General features: G+C 42.2%; 1 protein-coding gene across 7 annotated transcripts in view; it reads right to left on the bottom strand.

Annotated features, from left to right (window-relative positions):
* KIF21A (kinesin family member 21A) overlaps nucleotides 1–15,869 on the bottom strand; it is a 102,045-nt gene that overhangs the window by 8,650 nt on the left and 77,526 nt on the right. For 3 of the 7 annotated variants that reach the window (XM_060279386.1, XM_060279379.1, XM_060279380.1), the window contains 8 exons: nucleotides 15,578–15,638; nucleotides 14,350–14,404; nucleotides 13,537–13,760; nucleotides 9,650–9,760; nucleotides 8,947–9,075; nucleotides 7,107–7,145; nucleotides 2,881–3,017; nucleotides 487–667 (listed from right to left, as the gene is read on the bottom strand). In XM_060279386.1, the coding sequence (XP_060135369.1) occupies nucleotides 487–667; nucleotides 2,881–3,017; nucleotides 7,107–7,145; nucleotides 8,947–9,075; nucleotides 9,650–9,760; nucleotides 13,537–13,760; nucleotides 14,350–14,404; nucleotides 15,578–15,638 (937 nt within the window). The remainder of the gene's footprint in view (nucleotides 1–486; nucleotides 668–2,880; nucleotides 3,018–7,106; nucleotides 7,146–8,946; nucleotides 9,076–9,649; nucleotides 9,761–13,536; nucleotides 13,761–14,349; nucleotides 14,405–15,577; nucleotides 15,639–15,869) is intronic. The other 4 variants (XM_060279381.1, XM_060279383.1, XM_060279384.1 and 1 more) reach the window with 3 other exon arrangements.

The following is a 15,869-nucleotide window of genomic DNA, read 5'->3' as shown; positions in this document are numbered from 1 at the left end:
CTATAATAACCCCTGGGACAGGAGAGACTGGGTGAGGTGAACTCAGAACTTGCTGAGAAACAAAACAAGTCTCTTCCTGTTACCTCACATCCCTTCCTTTCAGCCTTTTCTACTTGCCACTCTTCATCTAAGCTCGTCATTTTTGCCCATAAAGCCTCTACTATATGCTATCCAGGTGCTAAGTGCCCACCTGGAAGAAGCAGACATTAAAACAACAAAATACAGCATCTACTTTTTCGTTCTTGCATCCCCCCCACTACTCCACACTGTAAGACACGGCCATCTTTCTTAGGCTGCACATCTTAAAATTAGTAAATTCATTTAATTTTTCGACTCAATGGGTTTTACAACGAAGTAGCTGGGTTTTAGCCTAAGAGCTTTAAGATTAACTACATTTAACCTGAAGTACAATTTTCTCGCCGCTTACTGCAAAATGTTACGCCGAATGTTAATATTAAAATTCTGCTTTTCAGTGTTGCAACTTACGTTAGCGTTCGGATGCACTTAGCAGAATCGCGGATGTCCCACACCTTAATATAAGATGTAGAGACTGTGAAGACCAAGCTAGTATAATTACAGTATTTTACAGATACTACATTGTTCGGATGACCACCCAGAGACATTATTTCCTGTCCAGTCACCAAATTCCATACTTTACAGGTGCGATCTAAACAAAAAGAAAGCAGAACAAGAACAGCAAATTAAAAAGCGACAACATTGTAATATACTGTTATACACAGATATACTGTTTTGGTGTGTGAAACAACTTAGATATAATAATAATAATAATAATAATAATAATAATAATAATAATAATAATAATATATTATTATTATTTATACCCCGCCCATCTGGCCGGGTTTCCCCAGCCACTCTGGGCGGCTTCCAACAAAATATTACAATACAGAAATCCATCAGACATTAAACATCAAACATTAAAAGCTTCCCTAAACAGGGCTGCCTTGAGATGCCTTCTAAAGGTCTGGTAGTTGTTGTTCTCTTTGACCTCTGGTGGGAGGGCATTCCACAGGGTGGGTGCCACTACCGAGAAGGCCCTCTGCCTGGTTCCCTGTAACTGGTTCCCTGTACCACCCAATCACCACTAAATTGCAGGAGTTAGAAGCCCCATAAGAGCACAATACACATTTCTTATGCATTTTTGTTCTATTTTATATTACAGCACAGCAGGCTTCACTGGTTTTTCAGCACAGCATATTCTTATTTGGTTCCCAATCTGTGGGGGTTTTATTACATCTTGAAGGGGAGCTGAATGATGATAAAGGGGAAAATCCCTTTTATTTAGAATTGCCCTTTTGCTTGGTTTTGCAGTGTTTTGGTAAGTAAGGAAGGAAAGGGCATGAAATGACTGTGGTCCGTGGCGAAATGGCCTGTTTGCTAATTCGGGTACTTCCTATGTGAAATGTTTAGCTTGCTATATGAGGTGTAACACGAGAAAGGATGAACTAAGAGGGTTGGAGACAACACTTCGGCAATACTTGCTTAAGCAGGGTATGGCAAAATAAGGAATAGCAATGGTCAGTTGTCTTCAAGCTGGTTAAGCAGGGAGCATGCTGAGGATCGCCTGTTCACAATGCGATGCCCCAGGAGTTGGGGCGATGTACGCAATGTGCCATAAAAGCTTATGTACGCTATTAGCAATGCCACGGATGGCTGCTGCTCTGAATCCTTCTGTGTTTTGTGAAACCATAACTGAACCTGTTTTGACGTCCTAGGTGTGGTGTGGTGTTACTCGCACCAGTGCTCCTACCTTTCGTGCACACAAAATAAAGTCTTTCTTGACTCAGCCTCCTCTCTCTCTGCGGTGACTGACTTTCCAGCCACAGGCCCTTGAAAAGGGAAGCCTGTACACAAAATTACTTAGCTGCCTCCCTCTGAAACAACAGTGGCTTGTGAATAGCCTTCAAGAGAGCTCCACGAAGAGCACATTGCATTAGTCAGATCGTTATCAGGTCAGGACACCTATGGCAGTGCCCAAATTCCTCTTTCCCAGGAAGTTGCTGTGGTTGGTGAATCACCACTCCAGCAAACACTAGGATCCCTGACCATGAGCAAGGCAATCTTGTCTAGATTAAGCTCTGATTATTCACCCTTATGCACTCTACTTCAGCTTATCTGTAGGCTTTGTGGAACTTGGGAGCATGCACATTCTTTTTTAAAATTTATTTTTCGATTTTTCAAAAAAGAAAAGATTTTTATTTTACAAACATACAGTAACAAAAACAAAAATCCCATACATTTCTAATACACATATATTTGACTTTCCCCTGCCTTTTGTGGTTTAAGTTTTAATTTTCATACTGTATTTTCCACAATACTCCATTTTTTTTTAGTTTTTCTTTGTTGTTGTTTAGTCGTTTAGTCGTGTATGACTCTTCGTGACCCCATGGACCAGAGCACGTCAGGCACTCCTGTCTTCCACTGCCTCCCGCAGTTTGGTCAGACTCATGTTGGTGGCTTCGAGAACACTGTCCAACCATCTCGTCCTCTGTCGTCCCCTTCTCCTAGTGCCCTCAATCTTTCCCAACACCGGGGTCTTTTCCAGGGAGTCTTCTCTTCTCTGTATAGCCATGTCCCCCTATACAGTACTTCCATCTTAAGACTGACTAAAGGCAGTCTTTAGTCAAGCCAGTCTCTTTCTCTCGACACCCCTCCCCGCCTTCTTTAACATCTGGCCTGATGAAGAATTCTGCAAAACTCCAAAACTAGCAATTATTTGTGATAAAGACACTGCCTCACGGTGGATCTCCCCATCAATTACTTTCCTCCCTTCTTAATAGTCAGCTTTCTCTCTTTGGGTCGCTCCATCGGTATATGAAGAGGATTCGGAAAGCTGCAAGACCAACAAGAGACATGTCAAACCTTTTGATCCTGTAAAGAGGAGGTCGTCAGTAGAATCAACACAAAGCACAGCCTTCGTATGACCTTCAGCAATGTGGATACAATGAATTGGAGAAGATCTGACGCATTTGGATGAAGAGAATGGGTTGATTATGCCTCTAGAAAAGGAAACAAAAGAAACAGTGGATTAGAAATTGTGACAAGTCATTTCTCCATCATACATTTTCCCCACCCCACCAGACTTCTCAGAGATCTTACAGGAATCTGTAGAATAAGGCAGGCAAAAGTGTTGACCTATTTATATACAGCAGACTGTAAGTTCAGGTATTCTGCTCCTATCACAAAGGACATTTCCACCACTAGCACTGATGGTGGGGTCAACCCTGATCATTTTGTTGAGCCAAGGGCACCCACTGGCATTGCTCTGCAAAAGCTGAGGAACAGCACATCTCAGGGTTCTGGGTTTGAGCCCCACTTTAGGTGAAAGAGTCCTACATGGCAGAGGGTTGGACAAGATGATCCTCACAGTCCCTTCCAACTCCAGAATTCCAAGACTTTCCAGAATTCCATCAGATTAGGGCACTGGGTGCCTTCTGCAATCCAGACCACCCACTCATACAGATCCAAATTCTGTGCCAGAGAAACCAGCTCATCTAGAACATGGTCAGCTGAATAAGAATATGTGGTAGAAAAAACTTCATTAAAATTGTGATGCATTTCCCCCCAAAACGAAAGGTCCTAATTTTATGATGTCATACATGCTGTGTTTGACATTTTTAAGACCACCTTTAGCTCAGTTGTTGATGGGATTCAAATTTGAGCTGATGCTAATTTCAGCCCACTGAAAGTTGTGTGCGGTACAAATTTTCTCTGTGCCAGGATGTGTTTCAAAGCTGGTCTCCCCTTCATTTTTTCAGAGGCTTGTTTCAGGACATTTCACTTTTGGCTCTGGTTAAATTTAGCCCTTATTGGTTTGATTCCTTTAGTACTGCCTGATTTGCAAGAAAGATGTATAGAAGGGAAATGTTTGTTTTTCCATGCATCTGTTCTCTTACAATTTTTTTGCATTAAATTTTAAAATTAATGCTTTCAGGGCCAACTCAACCATATGGGCAGTTCAGGCGGCAACTGTCTTGGGAAGCAGAAGCAGAGCTCAGGGGATGTTCATCATGTTGAAAGCAGCTTACATGTTGCTTTTAGCATGGAATGTTTCCATTGCAAGCCAGAGTGGACTCTCAACCCTCAGATGTGAGGGCTATGTGTACTCTCTGTTTACCTGGCTATGTACTCAACCTGCTTGGCAACCCTGTGCTTGCTTTAAACCTTGAGCAGCCCTTGTTTCAGAACACAGTGAGAGCCCTGGGTCGTCTTAGAAGTTGTTGCTGCCATGGATTTCCAGCAGGGAACCATTTCACACATTAACACACCAAACTGGGTTCAAGAGCCTTGGGGAACCACAGGGAATGCCCCAACTATGATTTAGAATGGAGCATGAGAGGAGGGGGCCCCTGAATTTTTGGTGTCACACAGGTCACTGCTGAAATTCAAGACTCCAAGGTCCACCACCGATTATTACTTTTACAGTGGTACCTTGGTTTTCGAGCATCTCGGAAGCCGAACATTTCGGGACCCGAACACCGAAAACCCGGAAGTAATTGCTTCCATTTTTGAACGCGCCTCGGAAGTTGAACGGCTTCCGTTGTGAGTTATTCAATTTTTCCAATTGAACTTGCAGCCAGCCCTTTGTGCCTTGGTTGTCTAACATTTTGGAAGTCGAACGGTCTTCTGGAACGGATTACATTTGACAACCAAGGTACCACTGTATAATATTTTTGTGTTCTGTTTTGGTTCATCTCTTTGGGTCCCTGACGGGGCAGAAAGGTAGCAGGGAAACTACACAAGTAAATGCATGAAGGAATCGTCCATGTAGGATAGAAGGATTGAAGGCCAGCATTATCCCTGAAAGGATGCCTTTGCTTATTTTCTCATGGAGGCAGTTTCAGGTGAGGAAAATTTCCTATGTTTTCAACTCACTTTTCTATGAAGGGTTTAGCCTTTACAGACATTGGAAGTATGAATGGGTGTTTAGACTGACTGGATTCATAAAACACTGATCCAGGGATGGAGGACTCCTGACCCTCTGAATGTTGTTGGCATTCAACTCCCATCAGTCCTGGCCAACGTAGCTAATGATCAGGAGTGAGGCAAGTTGCAGACCAGCAACATCTAGAGAGCAACAGGTTCCTCCACATCCCTGAACTAAATTAACTTTCAGTCTGCATGCAGTTTTAGGTTCCATTAACAAAAGCGTTGCATCTATGGCAGAATTAACAGTACTGTAGTTAAGTCACAGCTAATATGTATTCTATCCTGTCAAACAGGAACACCAATATCCCTTGAAGCCTCCTTAGTGGGCAGAAAGATGAGGGTGTGGGTGTGGGTGTGTGTCTGTGTTAAATTTAATTTAAGTGAAGAGAAGGTATTAAATTGGATGCAAAGTCAGAAGGAAGTGAGTAGCATATACATTTTGAGAAATGCGGTTGAAGTTATCCTGGCAAGAAATGTATAGTCAAGGTAGACGCATGCAGCACATGGAGCATTTAGTGTTCTAACCTGATGTGGCACTTTAGGACGAATTGGACCCAATTCCAGATTTTCCTTACAAGTGCAATTGTTTTCGAACAGGGAAAAACTGAATTCCCTGTTGCTTTGAAGCTCCAGCATTTCAGACACAATAAAGAAGGATTGCAGAGATGCCTATTGAAAGCCCAGTGACTTGTTTGCTTAAAAAAAAAAAAAACCTACACACACGCTAAAGTGCACTGTAGACATGCACAGTGCAAACCAGGTATCAGCAATAAAGAGAAGAGTAGAAGACTTCAGCAGAATTCTCAGGTGACACAGCAGAGAAGAGGTTGCATATATCCTTGAAAAGGGCAATGCACAGGTTGTGTGGCTGATACGCAATAAACTAACATAAAAAAACAACTACAAGGAAACCCTTACAAATGACCGTACTGGAGAGAGAAAGAGGGATGACTGTCCGAAGTATTGTGACAAGCATCAACGAGCAGAAGTGGAATGTGCTGAGAGATGCACAGATTGACCTACTTCCTCAGTTTAAATGAACGGAGGAGCTGTTGCAGGGAGAGGTGCTCTGTGTGCAATAGAAAAGCTCTCACACAGCTGAAAAATATGAGAATACAGTACAGTTGATCCTACCCATGGCCCCATCGCACTATACTTTTACAGCTTTAAACAGCCATGGCTTCCCTCAAAGAATCTGGGAACTGTAGTTTGTTAAGGGTGGTGAGGGTACTTAAGAGAGCCCTATTCCCCTCACAGGGTTACAGTTCCCAGGGAAGAGGAATTATTGATTGTTAAACCACTCTGAGAGTGGTAGATCTAGGAGGGGAATAGAGTTTTCCTAATTACACTCAGCACCCGTAACAAACTATAAAACCCAGGATTTGGTGCCGGGGGGGGGGGGGGGGAGAAGCGATGGATGTTCAAAGCAGTATGATACTGCTGTAAATGTATAGTGCATACAGGGCCAATTTGTCTGATCATGTAATCTGAATACAGGATTATAAGAAATGGAACTCCTATCCCCTTCTGTATTTGGCTCATTTAGAAGTTGCTTATATATCTCCTAGCCTCTTTATTTATAAAAAGGAAAAACAGTTATCTTTGCTCAGTGCCTAAGCTATAGGAAATAAAAATGCTAGTAATTACTGCTACTTGCTCTTTTTCGGTGAAACAGATTTTTTCCTTCAGATATGTTATTCTGCCCATCTTTAGAATACAGTATTATTGTGAACAACGGCACAGGATATACAAAAAAAACCACCCCTGACTTTTACCACACAGTTCAATATAGCTTTTTGCTATCAACAAAGCAGATTGAGGACAACAAAAAAGGTGCATATTGACCTATCGTGTTTTCCAGGGATTTAAAAGAAAGAAAAATATGTGTTTAAACAAAAACAAGTGAACAACACACACACAAATTTTGCCCATTGAATGCTATAAAAAGTACACATGCTGGAGAAAGAAAAAACCCAAACCAAATGTTTTATGCTTCCATCACAATAAAAATAAAACGATGCAAGGAACATATGAATGTTTTGGGGGGTCACAGAATAAAGAAAGCCATGCAGAAAAGTGTTAGTTAACTTAAGAACTGCAGTAAGGTATTAAACATATCAATAAGATTCCAGAAGATGGAAAGGAGGAAGAGAGAGTACCTGTGTACCTCCGACAGAGAGGAATCACTTTCATCAGACCTACAATGAACGGTGGTAGGATTACGGAAAAAGAATACAGGCATCAGCAGAGTAAAGATTCCATTGCAAAAAGAATGAACAATCGCATCGCTATGTAAGGAGGCTGCACCCGTTTGCAGACTTTACTGAGTTTAGTAACTCTGGGGGAGTGAGCTGCAAAATCTGTATCTTTCCCCAGTTACTGTTTATATCAGAGACTCTTGTGCAAGCCATTTCCAGCTTCCTCAAGAATTCTTACAGAACTTGGTTGGGGGAGATCCTGATAAAATGGCTGCAACGTGCCTGCTTGCGTTTATGTTAATTCGTGCATGCATTAGGAGCGGGGTGGGGGAATCTAAGGGTGATGGTATCTGCTTTGGAACCATGTTCAAAATTAGAGTTATCTAGTTTAAAACAAACCTCCTTGTGTGTGTTTCCCCCCCAAAAAAACTAAATTGAGATTTGGTCATGTTATTTTTGCTTTTCGCTTTGCAATGATTTAAAAATCATCTGGATTTAAAACATAGCAGTATTCCTTTAAATAATTAAGGATATTGAAGCCTTCATTTTGATAACAAATCTAACGTGCCAAAATTTTGATTTTGGGTTACAATTACTAAATCTCAAAGCTTACAAACAGCCGTAAATGTCAATAGGTTGTATCCAATTTAGCCATACTCAGAGTAATATATGTCTACTACTCGTTGAAATGAATCTGCACAGTTAGCACAGGTCCATTGTTCTCAGCGGATGTACTCTGAGCAGAACTTAGTTGGATACAATCCATTATTTCCATTAGTGTATTGACAGCTTCAGAATGGTTACTCCTTTTAGCTGGTATATAAAACAGCTACAAGCATGGGCTTAAACTACGGGGACATTTGAAAGCAACTGTTAGAGATATGTATATTAGCTGCAGACTTGCCGGGGAAAACATTAGATCGCAACAGCAGAAAGATCAGCAACAGGAGTAAATAATAATAATAATAAAAATAAGCCACCAGCCTACAATCAAAAGCTGAGAGTTAAGCACAACTGGGCAGCGTTTGAAGTTCAGCCATCTTGCAAGAGAGATTCTGGATCAACTCAAACATGTCGTCACATGAGAAAAATAACACTTGGAAACTAGCGGCATTGAGATGTCCCGCCAGGGTCGTAACCTATGCCATCAGCTCTACCCTAAGACATGTTGTTTATGGGTGCTGAATGAGAGCCCCTGGAAAATTCATTTGTGTAGGAACACCCTAACTGTAAGAATATTGACACCCACCGAGTCGCTGCGCTGTTGAGCCTAGCAAAGAAGTACTCTTGAGACTTAAAAGGACATGGCATGGAAAAACAGATGGTGCAAGCTGAAAAGGCCACCCTGCCCCACAACTGCCTTGAGATGGGCTGGGGAGCGGGGTAAAAGAAAGCCAGAAGGATCAGGCTGCGGCGGGTGGGTGGTCGGGCGGCGAGCACACAATGGCAGCGCCCTTCTCAGCTATCCAGAGTCTGCTGCCTTGAAGCAACCTCCTCACTGAGCCTCATGAGCACCCCCCAGCCCCTGGTTTAGAGGGAATGTAACTCATATAGAAGCACAAGAAATAAGATTCATCAGGGAACAGAGATGGAACCGTGGCAATTCCGTGCCATTTCTAAAAAGCTACTTTGAGGGGTTGGGAGTGGGGACAAACAAGAGGAGAAATAGCAATTATACTTTCAGTCCCTGGCCAGAGAGAGCCAGAGCATTAACATTTTTAGCTATGTTTTTAGGCTTAATATGTGTGCCTTGGGCACACATCCACAGTGTGGGAATCTGGTCTTTCCCTTGGCGACTTACTTATCCAGCTGAACTGATGTGTTTCCCTGAGAAACAGTGAGACGACTAAAAACATTCAGTTCATTACGGGGCCGGCTTGGTGGGGAGGAAGGAGGTGACAGACTAGCCTCGGAAGTTCCAGAATCTGAGCTACAAGAAAAAAATCAAACATTAAAAGCCTCTTCAAATTAAAAAGAAAGAAAGAAAATGAAATTGTTAGAGAGGTTAAAAAAAAAAACCTAATGAAACATGCCTCAGAACAACTCATTGGTGCCCTGCTTGCTTAATCAAGAAATGCAGTTTGCATGCTCCCCTGGCAGAACAGAAATATAATCCTTACACAATTTAATAAAAACAATCTGCTGGCCACAAGATGGCAGCGTACTCAAACATTTATTGATTTTTAAAAATTAAGCAATCCCTAGAAAAGGGCAGAGTAAAATGAAAGAATTCAAGGATGGAAAAATGTAGGGCTGTCTGTCTTTCAAAGACATTGAAGCCTTAAAAAACAAAAACAAATAATGACAGATGTTGCATTGATATTCAGTGCAATAAAAAGGAACTGGAAAACAAGTATTTATCTACTGCAGTTATATCCATCCCATTTTTCTTCCAAGGAGCTCCAGGTGGCGTACATTTTATCCCGACAACAATGCTTTCAATATTTGTAACTCTCAAGCAACAATGTTTATTAATATACCATATTAATACATATATATCTTACTGTTTTTGCTCTTTTGACTTTGGTTTATCCGGAGATTTCTCGTAGGTTTTTCTCTTTGATAAAGGTGAGGGTTCTGGTAGTTTCTTTTCTGTCAGAGATGGCTGCCTAGACCTGAGAGAACAGAAAATATTGCCTGTTTCTTATTCTGCTTATTTCTCTTCACTGAATTTTTCTTTCTTACTTTTTACACTCTGAGTTCCAATTCTATACAACAGAAGCAGGCAAAAATAAAAGAATGAATGAATGAATGAATGAATGAATGAATAAATAAATAAATAAATAAATAAATAAATAAATAAATATGTTTTGGGGTAAATTCACAACAACAATAAACAGCAAAATGGCATTAGGCGCTTCCAAGCTCCTTTTGTCCAGCTGCCCTGACTGTTTTTCATGTACAACATCCGTCTCCATGCCATCATTGTCCAAGTTTCCAAATCACTACTTCATTTCACCCCAGTCACAAGATTACAATGGAAGCTTTGTATATATTCAGTTGCAAGTCAGAGCTGGTTCATATACACATTGCTTATCACTTGATTCCCGAATGGGTAAGTAAAGTCTACAATGTTCCCTCAAACGAACAAACACTCTCCACAGCTATGTATTTATTTACAGCAGGGTCCTCCAGATGTTGCATGGGGACAACTCCCATTATCCCTCACCATGGACCATGCTGGTTGGGGCCAACGGGAGTTGGAGTCCACCCCCAATTAAAATAATTTCTATATTACCTCTTCACTTAAGTCTCAAAGCGATGTGCATATTAAAAGTCATAGCAGTGTACAAAATAAAATAATAATTAAATATTAAATGCAAAACAGTACATAGAATAAAATGCAGGCATAGGAGGGATCCCTCCCTAGATGCCAAGATGAAAGCCTCTAAGCTAGGCATCCTTCCCAATATTTAGGGTTTAATGTTTACATATAGGAAGCTTTTTTCTACTTTTGATGGAGGAACAGCCAATCACGTGACTCCCCAACTGCAGTCTGATTGTACATTCCAGACACAAGTATTTTTTTTTCCACCTCAGAGGGAGGGAGGTCTAAGAGGCCAACTTTCATCTACTTGTTAAGTCACACCTTTAATTTTTGAGCTGACACGTGAAGTAACTGTAGAACAAGGATGAGATAGGAAACCGTGGTTTTCAGTTGGCTTGTTTCAAATAAAAATATGGATAAAATTATCCACAGTTTGTTGGGTGTGCAGAAATTCAGAAGCTTTTACTTCTGGTTTTGATTGTCCATAGTTTGTTGCTATCTTCTGCATTGTGGCCACAATGCCAAAATGAAGTCTTGTGGCACCTTAAAGACTAACTAATTTATTGTGGCATAGGTTCCTGTGGACTGCGCCTGATTAAATGTGTTAAGACTTTAAGGTATCACAAGACCCTTGTTTTTGATGTAGCATACCAAGATGGCCAGCCTCTGGAAATAATGCTATGTGAGGCAAAGACAAGCAGAGTCGCCTACCTGCCAATTGCTTGATGACACAATGATGTCAGGTGACCTTTTAGTCCACAGAGGTCTTCAGGAGCTCTTTTCAAAGCTTTATAGACACCCTTTCAATCTCTGAAAATGCCATTTTCCCAGAGCCTTGCCCTTACCTGCTCCACACGTGACATCATTTATGATCTCTTGCTCAGTGATGTCATACATGACATCATGTGGGGGGGCAGGTGGGCATGGCTTGACCAAAAAAAGGCTTCGTGGGTAAAATGGGGAAGGGGGGGGACTGGTGGCCCTGATTAGGCAGGTGAGCCAGAAATTTAAGCATCTTTAGGTGTACACCCTAAAATAAATAAAGTGGTTCTCAGTAAATCAACCCATTTTAAGCACTTTTGTATTTGTTGTAGAAACTAAAAGCAAACAAATATTGCACTAGAGCAAAGGGAATCAGTACGTTGACTTCCAAAACTAAAGAAATGTGTTAAAAATTGCAGGGGGGTAGGAGGATTACCTGGACCCTGGATTCCATGACAAAATAACTGATTTTTGTAAGTTGTATGATGCTCCAAGATCATTGCTGGGCTCTCAGTCTTTACACTCTACTGTTTACTCTGAGTAAAGCATTTTTTTTAAAGAGTGGTTGCAAAAGCATTGAAGCCAAGACTATTAATAACAGTGCCTCCCAGGAGCATTTTATTGCTTACTTCTACTGCCACAAGCAACATGCATAAAAAGTGAAATTATTAGAAATCATTCTGAGCTGTTTGCTGTTGCAAAAAAAAAAAGAATCGATAGCTTTATTGTAGCAAGTAGATTAATACAGCAAGTTACACATATTTTTCACTGTTTGCAATTTTATCAAGCTCTTCCTCACATATGTGAGGAATTTGTATCTAAAAGGTTCTGCGTTGTTTTACATTATCTGGTCCAAAATACCTGTGTAGTGCAAGAATAAGATTCCTACAGTGCTAACTGCTAACAGTAGTCTCATGAACCTTAATTAACCAATACTATTTACATAAAGAATGCAGCTCATGTTTGGAAAACAAGTGGAACGCTCCACGGGGCATTTGCCTAAGCTGTCAGTCTCGACTTTCTGTGTGCTGAGCCATCATATGCAGCAGCAAAAATGGAGTATGATATTGGTAAAGGTAAAGGGACCCCTGACCATTAGGTCCAGTCGTGACCGACTCTGGGGTTGCGCGCTCATCTCGCATTATTGGCCGAGGGAGCCGGCGTATAGCTTCCAGGTCATGTGGCCAGCATGACAAAGCCGCTTCTGGCAAACCAGAGCAGCACATGGAAACGCTGTTTACTTTCCCGCTGTAGCGGTTCCTATTTATCTACTTGCATTTTCTGGCAAACCAGAGCAGCACATGGAAACGCCATTTACCTTCCTGCTGTAGCGGTTCCTATTTATCTACTTGCATTTTGACGTGCTTTCGAACTGCTAGGTTGGCAGGAGCAGGGACCAAGCAACGGGAGCTCACCCCGTCACAGGGATTCGAACCGCCGAACTTCTGATCAGCAAGCCCTAGGCTCAGTGGTTTAACCACAGCGCCACCTGGGTCCCTTATGATATTGGTAGGGTCCCAAGATATTTTTAAAACACTTCAATGGGGAGAAGGCCAATGTTTCCAATCTGTTTGTGGACCGACTTCATCTAGTAGAGACCTCTAGTAACTTAAAAGAAAAAGCAGCCTCCACCACAACCTTCCGTACTGTTTTAGAGCGTCTTCCCAGCCTTCAGGGACAGATTTTCAGGGGTCTGCTATGTAAGCAAGTGGGTGTTTCTGCTGGATCATATGAGCAGATCAAATGAGTGGAAGAGCCACATCAGATATGATCTAACGGATCCGCTCCATTCAAAGTATTTCAGATAGACATTAAAACAATTAGGTTTTACAACAGCACTAAAAAAAAACCTGGGGCTTATGGTACATGAATTAGTGCAGGGGTCCCCAAACTAAGGCCCGGGGACCAGATGCGGCCCAGTCGCCTTCTCAATCCGGCCCACGGATGGTCTGGGAATCAGCATGTTTTTACATGAGTAGAATGTGTCCTTTTATTTAAAATGCATCTCTGGGTTATTTGTGGGGCATAGGAATTCGTTCATATTTTTTTCCAAAATATAGTCCGGCCCCCCACAAGGTCTGAGGGACAGTGGACCGGCCCCCTGCTGAAAAAGTTTGCTGACCCCTGAATTAGTGCTTACCAAAGGAAAAAAGAAAGAAAGATCTACTTAAAAAACTAAGCAGCCATTTTGAGGTAACAGTAGAGCAGAAGTTAAGAGGATGACAACGGCAACAGATTTTCCCAGATTAGATCCTAATTAGCACTCCAGACAGAGTTCATAAAAGGCCACCGGTCGTTGCAACCTAGCAATCATGCATGTTAGGGTGCCAAATGAAAGTTAGTGCATGGTGTGAAACTTACATGCCGCCAGTCTTAGAAGGCAAGGCTGCCTGCGAGGCCTCCCTATCCCTAACAGCAGGCTCTCTCAGGTCAGTGTTCACTGCACCTTCCTGAGCTTCTGCAACAGGCGGAAGAGGGCCGGCCAAAGCTGTGCTGTCTGCAATGACTTCAAGGCTTATGTCGCTGGATAGGTCACTGCTATCGGCATAAAGCAATTCCATCTGGGTTGTCGTCCTACGGCGGGCCTGCAATAAATTGGAAGAGGAGAATAAAAACACTTTTGCATGAAGCACAAAATGGTTTGTATATATATTGTGTGTGTGCTTGATCCCAGGGTCCTTACCCCTAAACCCTGCCTGACTACAATTTAAAAATACAAATCTGCTACATTTTACTTTGTTATAAAAAAATTCTGACACCATTACAAAGCCAGATCTACTTCCAGATTCACCTTAAGTACCTGGCTAGAATCAGGATTCCCAAAGCAAGTTTAGGAGCCTCCCTAGTTTCACTGTAGCCTAGACTGCTGGCAGACACATGCAATGCAAAAAAAAAAACCCCAAGCTTAGTGCAAAAGTCATTTCTGCTTTTTTGATTTGCACAACATGTTAAGCCAAACTAAGGCTGTACAATATCACAGCTCACAGCCTCTTCACTCAGGTTCATTTTAATCTCTCACTAAGTCATAGATTGGCTCCTGGTGTCAAGCAAGACCAGAAAGGTTGCAAAAATTGTTTAAGTGGTACTTGTATTTGGAGGGTGGGGGTGGGAGGAGGTAACAGAAGATGTCATAACTGCACAAAAGACTGCTATATTAGTATCCACACAGCTTACCTTGTTTTTAGGCTTGACTTCGCCACAAAGCTTCATGAGGTCTGAAGATAAAGAACTGTAAACGAAATTAGCAATTTAGTGGGAATCTTTGAGAAACAAGGCAACTCCCTCCCTCCTTGGGCCATGACAGAGGCTACAGTGAGACAGCTTTGCGTGTTATTTCATGGTTAATACCTGCACGTAAATAATTTGACTGCTCTGACCCAAGCACATAGCTTTCTTCTAACTACGACTTTTGAGCTGACTTTATGTTAGTTCAGATATGCAAGGCTTCACTTGATGCGACAGTCGTTGGGAGATCATAGTGCACAGCACCCTTTCTCAGCCTGAAGGTGGGCTGGGTGGGCCAGAAAATGGGGTGGGGGTGGGGGAAAGGGCTCAACATGCTCCCAGCAGCAGGAGGAAAGGGAAGCTGCTGGTACATTTGAGGCAGGTCCCAGGGCAAGGGGAGAGGGAAGCTGGGGCGAGAATTTGAGGAAGGAAAGATGGTTTGAGGGAGGAGAACAGAGTATAGCAGGAAGGAAGAGGGGAAAAGAAGAAGCTGAGACAGCAGAGCGGGGGGAGAGATAAGGAAGATTTGCCACAGAGAAGGAGGCAAGGGACTGCCAAGCCTGAAGAGGTAGGAGAAAGGTTTGGGGAAGGCCACTGTTCTACAAAACAGACATTTAAGGCGAGAGGTGAAGAAAAGGGTATCCAGACTGGCAGAGCAAGGGAGCCACCAGACAATGTCTGAAGTGAAGGCAACACCTTGGGGCTCTGAGGACCCCAGGGCTCTTAAGAAAGGATAGGAATCTTATCAAAACCATCTTCAAGTGAGGAGTAAGCATGTCTGACATGGCCCCAAATTTTGGGTTTGTTTCCAGAGTATGTAGAGGCAGGACAAGCAAAGGGTGTGATTGGCCCAGAAAGTTGGTGAAGCAGCCACTGTAGGGGAGATAAAGAGATCCGAGGTTCTTTTTCATTCAGTTATCTGTGAGACCTGGCTAAAGCCAGGCCTCCTGGTTTATGGATATGTGAAAATAAGCCAAGGGTTGGAGCCAAACAGTGTTGCTGCTAATTAGAGGGGGAAGTTCACTATTCTTGAGAGTTAGCTCCTTGCCAAATTGCTCATTCCTCAGTTTGCTTAAAGCTGGTTAAGGAAAATTCCGAGAGAGGGTCACACCAATTCATTGCGAATAAAAGCAATTTTAGAGGTAGCTATTGGTTACTGTTTATGTTCTTTTCTCACCTTCCTTCTGCACCGGGGCTACTCAAAGGAGCATCTTCATCAGTACTATCTTCCACATTTTCTGGAAAATTCCCAAAGTCGTTATTTTGTTAGCAAGTTTCACACGCAACATATATCTACCCCAAAGGCTCCTCATACTACCCAAAACAAGAATGATCTGCACTGCTTTCCATATACACTTAATTCGTTTTTACTTAAAATAAGAATTAAACTGAGCTAGTTTCCCACGATGTCCCTGATGCTGAATTCAGTTGCTTGACTTCTTTACTTTCCCCAAATGCCCAGGAAGAAT

The sequence above is a fragment of the Zootoca vivipara genome, chromosome 10, assembly GCF_963506605.1.
Source record: "Zootoca vivipara chromosome 10, rZooViv1.1, whole genome shotgun sequence".
Lineage (NCBI taxonomy): Eukaryota > Metazoa > Chordata > Lepidosauria > Squamata > Lacertidae > Zootoca > Zootoca vivipara.
This window is presented reverse-complemented; position numbering and strand designations above follow the sequence as displayed.